At 46.3% G+C, this 13,506-nt stretch overlaps 1 protein-coding gene across 5 annotated transcripts in view; it reads left to right on the top strand.

Moving 5' to 3' along the window:
* The first annotated feature begins 424 nt into the window (after positions 1 to 424).
* Positions 425 to 13,506, top strand: part of LOC139390417 (PDZ and LIM domain protein 7-like) — a 121,114-nt gene continuing 108,032 nt past the window's right edge. For 2 of the 5 annotated variants that reach the window (XR_011629506.1, XR_011629505.1), the window contains exons 1-2: positions 432 to 573; positions 5,090 to 5,188. Coding sequence is in view for 1 of the 5 variants with exons in the window: in XM_071137532.1 (XP_070993633.1) it covers positions 544 to 573; positions 5,090 to 5,188 (129 nt within the window). In the remaining 4 variants the exon portion in view is untranslated. Of the gene's footprint in view, positions 574 to 2,652; positions 2,879 to 5,089; positions 5,189 to 13,506 lie in introns of those variants that run through there. The other 3 variants (XM_071137532.1, XR_011629507.1, XR_011629508.1) reach the window with 3 other exon arrangements.

The raw sequence follows: 13,506 nt of genomic DNA, 5'->3' as shown, positions 1-13,506 counted from the left end.
GAGCCTGTGGGTGAATATAGCCATATCACAGGCCCCTGAGCCTGTGGGTGAATATAGCCATATCACAGGCCCCTGAGCCTGTGGGTGAATATAGCCCCATCACAGGCCCCCGAGCCTGTGGGTGAATATAGCCATATCACAGGCCCCTGAGCCTGTGGGTGAATACAGCCATATCACAGGCCCCTGAGCCTGTGGGTGAATATAGCCCCATCACAGACCCCTGAGCCAGTGTGGGGATGTAGCCCCATCACAGGCCCCCTTGCATGGTTAAATAAAGATGACATTTTAAAAATGAAAATACACGTTTTTTTTCGTTTTTTTCTTCCTATTCTACACCCCGTCCACATGGTGGCGGTAACGCACCATTAACATTGGATGCCAACCGCCGTTAAACCCATCGAAGAAGAAGCAGAGAATGAACGCTGGTTGCTGCTTAAGAAGAAGAGATCCACAGTGTTCCTGACGTCCAGGTTGAGGAAGTCTGAAGTTTACGTGTTTGATTCACACATTTCTTTCAGATCTGGTCTACCGTAGGTCGACACGATGTCCGGCGGTCCCCATAATGATAAGGAGGTAGGATAATGGTGGGATAATGGAGAACGCGTATTCTAACTTATAAACGCAACTATGGATCCATGGAAGTATGTTGTAGCCAAGTCTATAAAAATATACCCTTGTCTGACGCTAGACTATATAACGTTACAATGATAATACAGTATGATATTTAAGTTGCTGTTTAAGTGGAATAAAACTTTAATACATAATTTAGCGGTCTAGATCTCAATGTGGATCGAGTCTTGATCCCGCAGCCTTTTCTCTTCATCACCTTCCATAATATTAATGACCAAAACCTGGTCTTTTTCCAAAGTTGTGTAACAGTTTTCCTTCGTTTTTACAAGAGTCTGTCTGTATTGTATGGTGTTGTATCCTATCTATGTTAGTAGTGTGCGTAAGAGCCGTAATATTATGGATGGGACTTTTTAAAACATATATTTGAATAGCACCAGTTGATTGATAATGGAAACACAACTCAACATATTCTAGTGAATGCTGGTCTTTTTTTTTATGTATCACAATGAAGATACACCCATTTTGTCCTCCAGAACAGCCTCAATTTTGTCGGGACATGGACTCAACAAGGTGTCAAGCGTTCCACAGGGATGCTGGTCCATGTTGACTACAATGCCTCCCACAGTTGTGTGAAGTTTGCAGGTCGTCCTTTGGGTGGTGGACCATTCCTGACACACACAGGAAACTGTTGAGCGTTTTAAAAAACCCAGCAGCGTTGCAGGTCTTACAACAAACCGGTGTGCCTGGCACCTACTACCATGCCCCATTCAAAGGCACTTAAATATGTTGTCTTGCCCGTTCAACCTCTGTATTGAACAAATACACAATCCATGTCTCAATTTTCTCAAGGCTTAAAAAAACAATTGATTTAATCTGTCTCCTCCCCTTCATCTCTAGGGATTTTGAAGTGAATTTAAAAAGTGACATCAATAAGAGATCATAGCTTTCAGTTGGTCAGTCTGTGTCAATATTTTGTCATGTGCAATTGAAGCTTTGTTTTAATTCTATTTAACTCTTAACTTTTCATTTTGATTCACGGGTTTAGGCTACATAAATATTAATTTGGTGTATTGTAGGATATTAACAAGTCGTATTTAGCTAAAGACGATATTGTAGTATATTAACAAGTCGTATTGTAGGATATTAACAAGCTGTATTGTAGGATATTAACCAGTCGTAAGGTAGTATCTATTTACAGGACCTCTTGCTGGCTGTTCTTATGGACTGTCATTAAAATATGTCTCTGGTCATGGATGAAATACTGGTGAGGCCTAGTGACAGGATTCTCTAATTGTTACCATCCCTTTTTAAGTTTTGTTGGTGTGACTTTTCACACGTTACATCAGTCTAGATTTAACACCTATTTAGATATGTAGGATACTAGGCAGTGGAGAGCTACTCTTGCTGACGTCTATATGAACACACTGCCAGGAGCTAGTTCAGAGGGCGGCAGGGTAGCCTAGTGGTTAGAGAGTTGGACTAGTAACCGGAATGTTGCAAGTTCCAACCCCCGAGCTGACAAGGTCGGGGAGCTGACATCTGTCGTTCTGCTCCTGAACAGGCAGTTAACCCACTGTTCCTAGGCCGTCATTGAAAATTAGAATTTGTTCTTAACTGACTTGCCTAGTAAAATAAACAGAGGGCAGATAGCATTTTCTAATAGCAGAAGCTTGTTGGGTTGATTTGTTTTAGTAGCCTAGACATGATCAATTCTTTGGATTTACTTTTCAACGTAAATCAAAGTAACTTTTTTTCATTACATAGAGGAAAGGTCCAATCAGATTTAAGGCCTTTGATGTCCTATATTCTAATTGATGGTTTGGTTGATGTTATAATCTACTGAGCTGTACTGCATGCCCTCTGGAAGGAACGTGTTCCTCAGTGGTCTTCACTTCTCTTCCTCTTCCTCCCGTTCTGAATATCTTTTGGCTTTTTTTTGTGAGAAACCGTGTGCCAGAAAATATGCGTAGTTGATGGTCCCTCGCTGACTCTCTTTTACCCTCTCGCTCACTCTCTTACCCTCTCTCTCGTTCTCTCCTGCTCCTTCTCTCCGTTGCTGCCCCCCTCTCTGTGACTCATGTGGGTGTAGGGCTGAAATAATTTGGTGTAGTTTTACATTCCTTATATAGCTCTCTGAGGAGGAGAGGGGTGTGGTGGAGGGGGAGGAGAGGGCTAGCCTGGCCGCCTAGCTGTGTCACCAGGAGAGGGGAGGGCTTGCTCTGCCAACAGGGAGGGAGAGTCAGCCCATCCTGCTTAACTACTGTAGCTTTCTGCCACCTTTGGGTTACCAGGAGGGCCTCAAGACAAGGTATGCTTGCATTGTATGGTGAGTTGTCATGGTGGGGTTTTGGATACCTTGGAGGAGTGAGCGTTAGGGTAAGAGGGGAGGGCTGAGGTCAGCAGTAGGCGTGTAACTCATTTGGCGAGAGCAGCAAGTGGCCTAAGGTGTCCGGTTGTCCTTGGTTCTTAAAATGACACGGGTTATGTGTTGTGCTGGCTGTGAGCGAAGGGAATAAGCTGGATCAATGTCATTAAACCTGTATTACTTTGTCAGATACGTTTTAATGCATTCAGCAAGGGCAGTTATATGATTTCTATGGAGTTGGAGGATATTTGTTTGGGGACAGACTGGCTTTTGGATAGTATGTGGAACAAGAGTGGACAAGCCTGAAAAAATTCTCTCTAAGTGTACCTCTGTTTGTTTCCTGGATATTGTGTCATGAATTGTACTAGGCCTACATTATTTGTCTGTCTGTCGCAAAACATTTTGCTACGTTGTGCACTAATGAATACAACCCAGATTATCAGCCACCTCTGGTCTGAATGACACAGAGAGCCGCGGTGTTCAGGGAACAGCAGAGAGCCGCGGTGTTCAGGGAACAGCAGAGAGCCGCGGTGTTCAGGGAACAGCAGAGAGCCGCGGTGTTCAGGGAACAGCAGAGAGCCGCGGTGTTCAGGGAACAGCAGAGAGCCACGGTGTGAACACTTATTTTAACTTAATATAATACATCAATAAAATCAATTTAGCCACAAATAAATAATTAAACATGTTCAATTTGGTTTAAATAATGCAAAAACAAAGTGTTGGAGAAGAAAGTAAAAGTGCAATATGTGCCATGTAAGAAAGCTAACGTTTCAGTTCCTTGCTCAGAACATATGAAAGCTGGTGGTTCCTTTTAACATGAGTCTTCAATATTCCCAGGTAAGAAGTTTTAGGTTGTAGTTAATATAGGACTATTTCCCTCTCTATACCATTTGTATTTCATATACCTTTTGACTATTGGATGTTCTTATAGGCACTTTAGTATTGCCAGTGTAACAGTATAGCTTCCGTCCCTCTCCTCGCTCCTCCCTGGGCTCGAACCAGCAACACAACGACAATAGGCGCACGCTAACTAGCTAGCCATTTCCCTTCGGTTACACCAGCCTCATCTCGTGAGTTGATAGGCTTGAGGTCATAAACAATGAAGAGCTGCTGGCAAAACGCATGAAAGTGCTGTTTGAATGAATGTTTACGCGCCTGCTTCTGCCTACCACCGCTCAGTCAGATACTTAGATACTTGTATGCTCAGTCAGATTATATGCAACACAGGACACGCTAGATAAACTAGTAATATCATCAACCATGTGTAGTTAACTAGTGATTATGATTGTTTTTTATAAGATAAGTTTAATGCTAGCTAGAAACTTACCTTGGCTTACTGCATTCGCGTAACAGGCAGTCAGTCTCCTTGTGGAGTGCAACGAGAGAGAGGGGGGCAGGTCATTATTGCGTTGGACTAGTTAAGGTTGCAAGATTGATCCCCCGAGCTGACAAGGTGAAAATCTGTCGTTCTGCCCCTGAACAAGGCAGTTAACCCACTGTTCCTAGGCCGTCATTTAAAATAAGAACATGTTCTTAACTGACTTGGCCTAGTTAAATAAAGATTAAACAAAGGTGTAAAAATAAATAAAAAAAATGGCAAATCGGCGCCCAAAAATACCAATTTCCGATTGTTATGAAAACTTGAAATCGGCCATTCCGATTAATCGGTCGACCTCTAGCCCTAACTGGGTGACATGAGAAATGTCAGCTGAGAATGTGTTAAATTGATCAGTGTAGAATTTCTAGGGCGCTACATCTTTGAATCATTCCAGCACTAGTCTATCACCTCTGATTCAGCTAATGTGTTAATTGTTTATAGTTGCTGTGTGTGAAACTGCTAGGTGTTCCAACGGAGTGCTTGTTTGGGAAACACTGTCTGTCCTAAATACTACCCTATTCTCTACATAGGACGCTGGTCAAAAGTAGTGGTCTATTTAAGGAAATGGGCTGCATGAGGTAGTGTGTATTGATGAGGGAAGAAAAACAATTTTAATCAATTTTAGAATTCGGCTGTAACAAAATGTGGAAAAAGTCAAGGGGTCTGAATACTTTCCGAATGCACTGTATATACTGTAACCCTTTCGGCCATGATAGTACTGTGTGTATATGTAGGTAGGTATATAAATAACCCTGTCTCCTCTCTCTCCTCTAAAGGCCATGAATATATACTGTATAACCCTCAACGGCCCGGCACCATGGGGCTTCAGACTTCAGGGGGGGAAGGACTTCAGCATGCCCCTGACTGTGTCCAGGGTAAGCTTGGTGTGTGTGTGTGTGTGTTGTACTGTACCGTATTTGACCAATTTGTCTTAGCAAGTTGCTAAAATAAGTTGTTAGCCGCTAATCGCTAGTTAGCTGGCTAGCTAATACGGATACCAGTGCTGGTGTAGGCCTAAATCAGTATTTGACCAATTTGTCTTAGCAAGTTGCTAAAATAAGTTGTTAGCCGCTAATCGCTAGTTAGCTGGCTAGCTAATACGGATACCAGTGCTGGTGTAGGCCTAAATCAGTATTTGACCAATTTGTCTTAGCAAGTTGCTAAAATAAGTTGTTAGCCGCTAATCGCTAGTTAGCTGGCTAGCTAATACGGATACCAGTGCTGGTGTAGGCCTAAATCAGTATTTGACCAATTTGTCTTAGCAAGTTGCTAAAATAAGTTGTTAGCCGCTAATCGCTAGTTAGCTGGCTAGCTAATACGGATACCAGTGCTGGTGTAGGCCTAAATCAGTATTTGACCAATTTGTCTTAGCAAGTTGCTAAAATAAGTTGTTAGCCGCTAATCGCTAGTTAGCTGTCTAGCTAATACGGATACCAGTGCTGGTGTAGGCCTAAATCAGTATTTTTGTGCAACAGTATCTTCTAAATCAGAATGGAATAGGTGAAGCATGAAGTCAGAGAAAACGTTTAATGTAGCCAAAGATCATAGGGTCCCACTCCCCTGGGGAAACACTGACCAACACTTTGGTTCCTACCCTGTCACAATAACACCTGCTACTATTCTAATTCTATGAGCCTCCTGGCTTTTTCATTGGTTGTCGTGTCAAACAACACTGTATTCAAAATACCCAGTATTACATTCTAACTATACTGTGTAGGGAATAGGGTGGCCTTTGGGGTGTACACATGATGTCAGAAGTCTCTGAGTCGCTCCACTTCTCTCTGTCCTCAAAAGGACATGTCTTACTTAAGTCTGTGAACATCTTGTTGCTGTATTAGGGTCACTATCTTAGCTAAATCAATTGTCCGTAGCTAAAAATGGTGTGTCTGATTTTTGTTCAATAGCCAGTCGTTTTATGAACTGAGTGACACACAGAACAGGGTTTACACACACACACACACACACACACACACACACACACACACACACACACACACACACACACACACACACACACACACACACACACACACACACACTCTCTCTCTCTCTCTCTCTCACTCAAAGGTCTATGTGTCATCCTGTGGAGGGAACAGCTAAGTCAGCCTGTCAGTACATGCACTCTGTGGTTCTTCCTACCTCTCTTTTTACCTGCTCTCCCGCCCGCCCTCTCGCCTGCCCGCTCTCCCGCCTGACATCCCTCTCTCCCGCCCGACATCCCTCTCTCCCGCCCGCTCTCCCGCCCCTCCGCCCGCTCTCCCGCCCGACATCCCACTCTCCCGCCCGACATCCCTCTCTCCCTCTCGCCTGCCCTCTCGCCTGCCCTCACTCAGTACCATCTGTTTCCTCTGGATCTGTGACAGGACTGTCTCTACAAACCGCACCAAACGGAGTCCTTTATCTGAGCGTAGGCCTGATCCCATTTAGTCTATTGTCTGGTCGATAAGCTGTTGGTCAACCGAGATATTTAATTTTGTTGTCAAGCAGTCACAAATAGATGTGTTTTTCATGGCACACGAAACACCTGTCTCATTAAGACTAATCCATTGGGGAGGTCTCGGGGAGGTCTCGGGGAGGTCGCGGGGAGGTTGCGGGGAGGTCGCGGTCCATGAAGAAGAAGTGTGGCTGAGATGTCTTTCGAGAGTCTTTCCATTTTCGTGCGCATTCATTGTTTCATAACTTCTTTGTGTCAATTGTTTGCCCTTTTGATTGACAGATCAACACTATCTAATCTCTCACCAGTAGTAGCTACATTTACTGTGAATTCCCATCACTTCTAATATACACTGCTCAAAAAAAATAAAGGGAACACTTAAACAACACAATGTAACTCCAAGTCAATCACACTTCTGTGAAATCAAACTGTCCACTTAGGAAGCAACACTGATTGACAATACATTTCAATAAAGGAGTGGTTCTGAAAAAAAGTATTTAACAAGAACATTTCATTCATTCAGATCTAGGATGTGTTTTTTTAGTGTTCCCTTTATTTTAATGAGCAGTGTATAATGTTGGTTTGGTTACTGTCATTTCTGCTGAATGCTTTCAGTTTGTTATTAGTCTGATTGGACACGTTGTTTTGCAGAGCTCACAACCTATGTTACACTTGTGAGTTAGTTTATTTAATTTTAACAGTTTTGAGTTGTCTTTTTTGTTTGGAATGCTCCTGTCGTTGTTGAGTAGGGACTAGGGTCGGATGGCAGAAGCCTAGTTACTGGGATTTACCGTCCAAAACCGTTCCCTTTTCCTGGGATGATGAAATAGAAATTATAATAAATTATTTATATGAACAGCCGGGCGTAAAATGGAACTGTTAAATCACGGCCTCTGATGAATCATCAACGCTCAGGGTGGGGGCTGGACAGACCGTTCTCAGGGTGGGGGCTGGACAGACCGTTCTCAGGGTGGGGGCCAGACAGACCGTCTCAGGGTGGGGGACCGTTCTCAGGGTGGGGGCCTGACGGACCGTTCTCAGGGTTGGGGCCAGACAGACCGTCTCAGGGTGGGGGACTGTCTCCGGGTGGGGGCTGGACGGACCGTCTCCGGGTGGGGGCCGGACAGACTGTTCTCAGGGTGGGGGACGGACAGACCGTTCTCCGGGTGGGGGCCAGACAGACCGTCTCAGGGTGGGGGACCGTTCTCAGGGTGGGGGCCTGACGGACCGTTCTCAGGGTTGGGGCCAGACAGACCGTCTCAGGGTGGGGGACCGTCTCATCGTCGGGGCCTGACGGACCGTTCTCAGGGTGGGGGCCGGACAGACCGTTCTCCGGGTGGGGGCCAGACAGACCGTCTCAGGGTGGGGGCCGGACAGACAGACCGTCTCAGGGTGGGGGCCGGACAGACAGACCGTCTCAGGGTGGGGGCCGGACAGACAGACCGTCTCAGGGTGGGGGCCGGACAGACAGACCGTCTCAGGGTGGGGGCCGGACAGACAGACCGTCTCAGGGTGGGGGCCGGACAGACCGTTCTCAGGGTGGGGGCCGGACAGACCGTTCTCAGGGTGGGGGCCGGACAGACCGTTCTCAGGGTGGGGGCCGGACGGACCGTCTCAGGGTGGGTGGGGGGGCGGACGGACCGTCTCAGGGTGGGGGACCATCTCCGGGTGGGGGCCGGACAGACCGTCTCCGGGTGGGGGCTGGACGGACCGTCTCTGTTGCTATTACAGCTTGTACATTAGAATAAAGACATAATAACTGCTTAGAGGTTTGGTGTCTGGATGACTAATGGTTTGTCCCAGTCGTTCTCACTCACACAGAGGAACACTCACTCACTCACTCACTCACTCACTCACTCACACACATCGTTCTAAACCAATAGCAGGGGAACTGTCTATAAAGTCACTAATGGACCTTAAATCAGTTACCTGACAAATCTCAAGACAGATACAGCACCTATAATCCTCCTAATAAATCAGACTTCCTCCAAGCGACCAACTACATGAGCTGTAGGGACACAGCCAATGGTTTGTGGATCCGTAAATATAGTGATTGCTTAGCTTTGGGCCCCGTGGAGAGACAGAGGTCCATCTGGTTTCTATCTCCGAGCACATTTCACAGTGTTGAAATCAAACTCGTACGGAATCAGGAAATTACACATCAAGATAAATAAAATATATAATAACATACACATCAAGATAAATAAAAGGCATTGAGATTTGCGACTGGTTCCAGAGGTGGAGGTGTCAGAGCTAGAGGTGATGTCATCGGGGTGGGGTCAGAGCTAGAGGTGATGTCATCGGGGGGGGGGGGTCAGAGCTAGAGGTGATGTCATCGGGGGGGGGGGGGGGGTCAGAGCTAGAGGTGATGTCATCGGGGGGGGGGGTCAGAGCTAGAGGTGATGTCGTCGTCGGGGGGGGTCAGAGCTAGAGGTGATGTCGTCGGGGGGGGGGGGGGGGGTCAGAGCTAGAGGTGATGTCGTCGTCGGGGGGGGGGGGGGGGGTCAGAGCTAGAGGTGATGTCGTCGGGGGGGGGGGGGGGTTCAGAGCTAGAGGTGATGTCGTCGGGGGGGGGTCAGAGCTAGAGGTGATGTCGTGGGGGGGGTCAGAGCTAGAGGTGATGTCGTCGGGGGGGGGGGGGGGTCAGAGCTAGAGGTGATTTCATCGGGGGGGTCAGAGCTCGGGGTGATGTCAGAGCTAGAGGTGATGTCGTCGGGGGGGGGGTCAGAGCTAGAGGTGATGTCGTCGGGGGGGGGGGGTCAGAGCTAGAGGTGATGTCGTCGTCGGGGGGGGGGGGTCAGAGCTAGAGGTGATGTCGTCGGGGGGGGGGGGTCAGAGCTAGAGGTGATGTCGTCGGGGGGGGGTCAGAGCTAGAGGTGATGTCGTGGGGGGGGTCAGAGCTAGAGGTGATGTCGTCGGGGGGGGGGTCAGAGCTAGAGGTGATTTCATTGGGGGGGTCAGAGCTAGAGGTGATGTCATCGGGGGGGGGTCAGAGCTAGAGGTGATGTCATCGGGGGGGGTCAGAGCTAGAGGTGATGTCATCGGGGGGGGGGGGGGGGTCAGAGCTAGAGGTGATGTCGTCGGGGGGGGGGGGTCAGAGCTAGAGGTGATGTCGTGGGGGGGGTCAGAGCTAGAGGTGATGTCGTGGGGGGGGTCAGAGCTAGAGGTGATGTCGTCGGGGGGGGTCAGAGCTAGAGGTGATGTCATCGGGGGGGGGTCAGAGCTAGAGGTGATGTCATCGGGGGGGGGGGGGGGGGGGTCAGAGCTAGAGGTGATGTCGTCGGGGGGGGGGGTCAGAGCTATAGGTGAAGTCATCACCTCTAGTTCAGCTCTGTGTTAATGCTAGGTGTTCTCACTGATATATACTGGCCCCTAGAGCTCTGTGTTAATGCTAGGTGTTCTCACTGATATATACTGGCCCCTAGAGCTCTGTGTTAATGCTAGGTGTTCTCACTGATATATACTGCCCCCTAGAGCTCTGTGTTAATGCTAGGTGTTCTCACTGATATATACTGGCCCCTACAGCTTGTTTACAAAGGAAAGGTCTTAAATAAAAGCCTTCATCACCTGGTTAAACCTGAATGACTCATGTTATGAATCACTTACACACTGACATGGCTGTTTTTTACCTTGACTTACTGCTAGGTGCTGACACTGTGGTGTATACGTCTAGCAGTAGGCTTTGTTACAAAGGACTGGTTCATGTAAATGTGTTGTGAATCACTATCAGAACTATATTTACCTTGAGTTAGTGCTACAGTATCTATTGTCACTGCGGTGGATACTGGAGCCTTACAGCAGCCCAGCAGGCTCTACTTTCCATTTCTCAGAGGGATATTTATGGGTTTCCATCAGCTGTGCTGTGAGTGATGTAAGGAGAAGCTGGCTAGCTGTGTGTCTCCGAGGGCCAGAGCTCAGCCCTGAGCAACCTGGACTCAGAGATAGACATAACATCGTAAACGTAAATCCGGAGGCACTCCATTTAGTATGAAATGTTACAAATGACAATTGGTATGATACACTATATATCAAGTACACTAGAATGAGACCGGTATGTGGATCTTCAAGTTTTTACATTTGATTTATTCCACCTTTATTTAACCAGGTAGGTGTCACAGGAATTTCATAATTCCCATATGTGTACATTAATTAAAAACACTGTCTGTTTCTAAGAATTTGTAATATTCTTATTTGTATAAAATAGACAGGGACCAGTCTTATCAAAATTAGATAATAGTATTTATTCTCGGAGCACGCTGCCATGTAACCACGAACAACAGTTTATATACAAAATATGACGTCACAGGTTATAAAATGTCCTCCCTCCTCTCGACCAGGACAAAGCAGGTTCAAAAGTTTATTCCAACCTCCTAGCACACACACACACACACACACACACACACACACACACACACACACACACACACACACATCAAGATTAATTTCTGAAGTCTCACCACCATCTATCACTATTCAGCAGACAGTTCCAGATAATGGAAAACCCAGGGAGACACTCGCTGCCTTATCTAAACATCCCAGAGCTAAGTTGAGTTGGTTCAACCATAGGTTAATGACCCTCTCTGCTTACTTAACCCACAACCCATTCCTCCCCAGACTAGTTGGAATGGTGTTTATTATGTTTAATTACTCCTTGTTCATGCTACATAATCTATTTCTTATGAACTAACATTATTAATCAGATATTGTAAAACAGGGTAGAGTTTGATTAGTTATAGTTCTATTTAAATGTAGATATTGTTTAGTCATTATTCATAACATTTCTATCAGTAGGCTAGTTGAGAACAAGTTCTCATTTGCAACTGCGACCTGGCCAAGATAAAGCAAAGCAGTGTGACACAGACAACAACACAGAGTTACACATGGATTAAACAATAAACAAGCCAATAACACAAACAAGTCAATGACACAGTAGAGAAAAGAAAGTCTATATACAGTGTTTGCAAAAGGCATGAGGAGGTAGGCAATAAATAGGCCATAGGAGTGAATAATTACAATTTAGCAGATTAGCACTGGTGTTATAAATGAGCAGATGATGATGTGCAAGTAGAGATACTGGTGTGCAAAAGAGCAGAAAAGTAAATAAAATAAAAACAGTATGGGGATGAGGTAGGTAAATTGGGTGGGCTATTTACAGATGGACTATGTACAGCTGCAGTGATCGGTTAGCTGCTCAGATAGCAGATGTTTAAAGTTGGTGAGGGAAATAAAAGTCTCCAACTTCAGCGATTTTTGCAATTCGTTCCAGTCACTGGCAGCAGAGAACTGGAAGGAAAGGCAGCCAAATGAGGTGTTGGCTTTGGGGATGATCAGTGAGATACACCTGCTGGAGCAAGTGCTACGGGTGGGTGTTGTTATCGTGACCAGTGAACTGAGATAAGGTGGATCTTTACCTAGCATAGACTTATAGATGACCTGGAGCCAGTGGGTCTGGTGACGAATATGTAGCGAGGGTCAGCCAACTAGAGTGTACAGGTCGCAGTGGTGGGTTGTATAAGGTGATTTGGTAACAAAACGGATGGCACTGTGATAGACTGCATCCAGTTTGCTGAGTAGAGTATTGGAAGTTATTTTGTAGAGGACATTGCCGAAGTCGAGGATCGCTAGGCTAGTCAGTTTTACTAGGTAAGTTTGGCGGCGTGGGTGAAGGAGGCTTTGTTGCGAAATAGAAAGTGGATTCTAGATTTGATTTTGGATTGGAGATGTTTAATATGAGTCTGGAAAGAGAGTTTACAGTCTAGCCAGACACCTGGGGGGGACGCTGTTGGCCGGGGTTGGAGTAGCCAGGAGGAAGGCATGGCCAGCAGTTGAGAGATGCTTATTGAAATTTTCGATTATCTTGGATTTATCAGTGGTGACCGTGTTACCTAGCCTCAGTGCAGCTGGGAGGAGACGCTCTTGTTATCCATGGAATTTAGTGTCCCAAAACGTTTTTGTGTTAGAGCTGAAGGATGTGAATTTCTGCTTGAAAAAGCTATCCTTTGCTTTCCTGACTGACTGCGTGTATTGGTTCCTGACTTCCCTGAACAGTTGCATATCGCGGGGACTATTCGATGCTAGTGCAGTCCGCCACAGGATGTTTTTGTGCTGGTCAAGGGCAGTCAGGTCTGGAGTGAACCAAGGGCTATATCTGTTCTTAGTTCTGCATTTTTTGAACGGGGCATGCTTATCTAAGATGGTGAGGAAATTACTTTTAAAGAATAACCAGGCATCCTCGACTGACGGGATGAGGTCAATGTCCTTCCAGGATACCCGGGTCAGGTCGATATAGAAAGGTCTGCTCGCAGAAGTGTTTTAGGGAGAGTTTGACAGTGATGAGGGGTGGTCGTCTGACCGCGGATACAGGCAATGAGGCAGTGATCGCTGAGATCCTGATTGAAAACAGCGGAGGTGTATTTGGAGGGCAAGTTGGTCAGGATAATGTCTATGAGGGTGCCCATGTTTACGGATTTAGAGTTGTACCTGGTGGGTTCCTTGATGATTTGTGTGAGATTGAGGGCATCTAGCTTCGATTGTAGGACGGCCGGGGTGTTAGGTATATTCCAGTTTAGGTCACCTAACAGAACGAACTCTGAAGCTAGATGGGGGGCGATCAATTCACAAATGGTGTCCAGGGCACAGCTGGGAGCGGAGGAGGGTTGATAGCAGGCGGCAACAGTGAGAGAATTATTTCTGGAGAGGTTAATTTTTAAAATTAGAAGTTCAAACTGTTTGGGTATGGACCTGGAAAGTATGACAGAA

This window comes from Oncorhynchus clarkii, chromosome 31 (genome assembly GCF_045791955.1).
Source record: "Oncorhynchus clarkii lewisi isolate Uvic-CL-2024 chromosome 31, UVic_Ocla_1.0, whole genome shotgun sequence".
In the NCBI taxonomy this organism is placed as follows: domain Eukaryota; kingdom Metazoa; phylum Chordata; class Actinopteri; order Salmoniformes; family Salmonidae; genus Oncorhynchus; species Oncorhynchus clarkii.
This window is presented reverse-complemented; position numbering and strand designations above follow the sequence as displayed.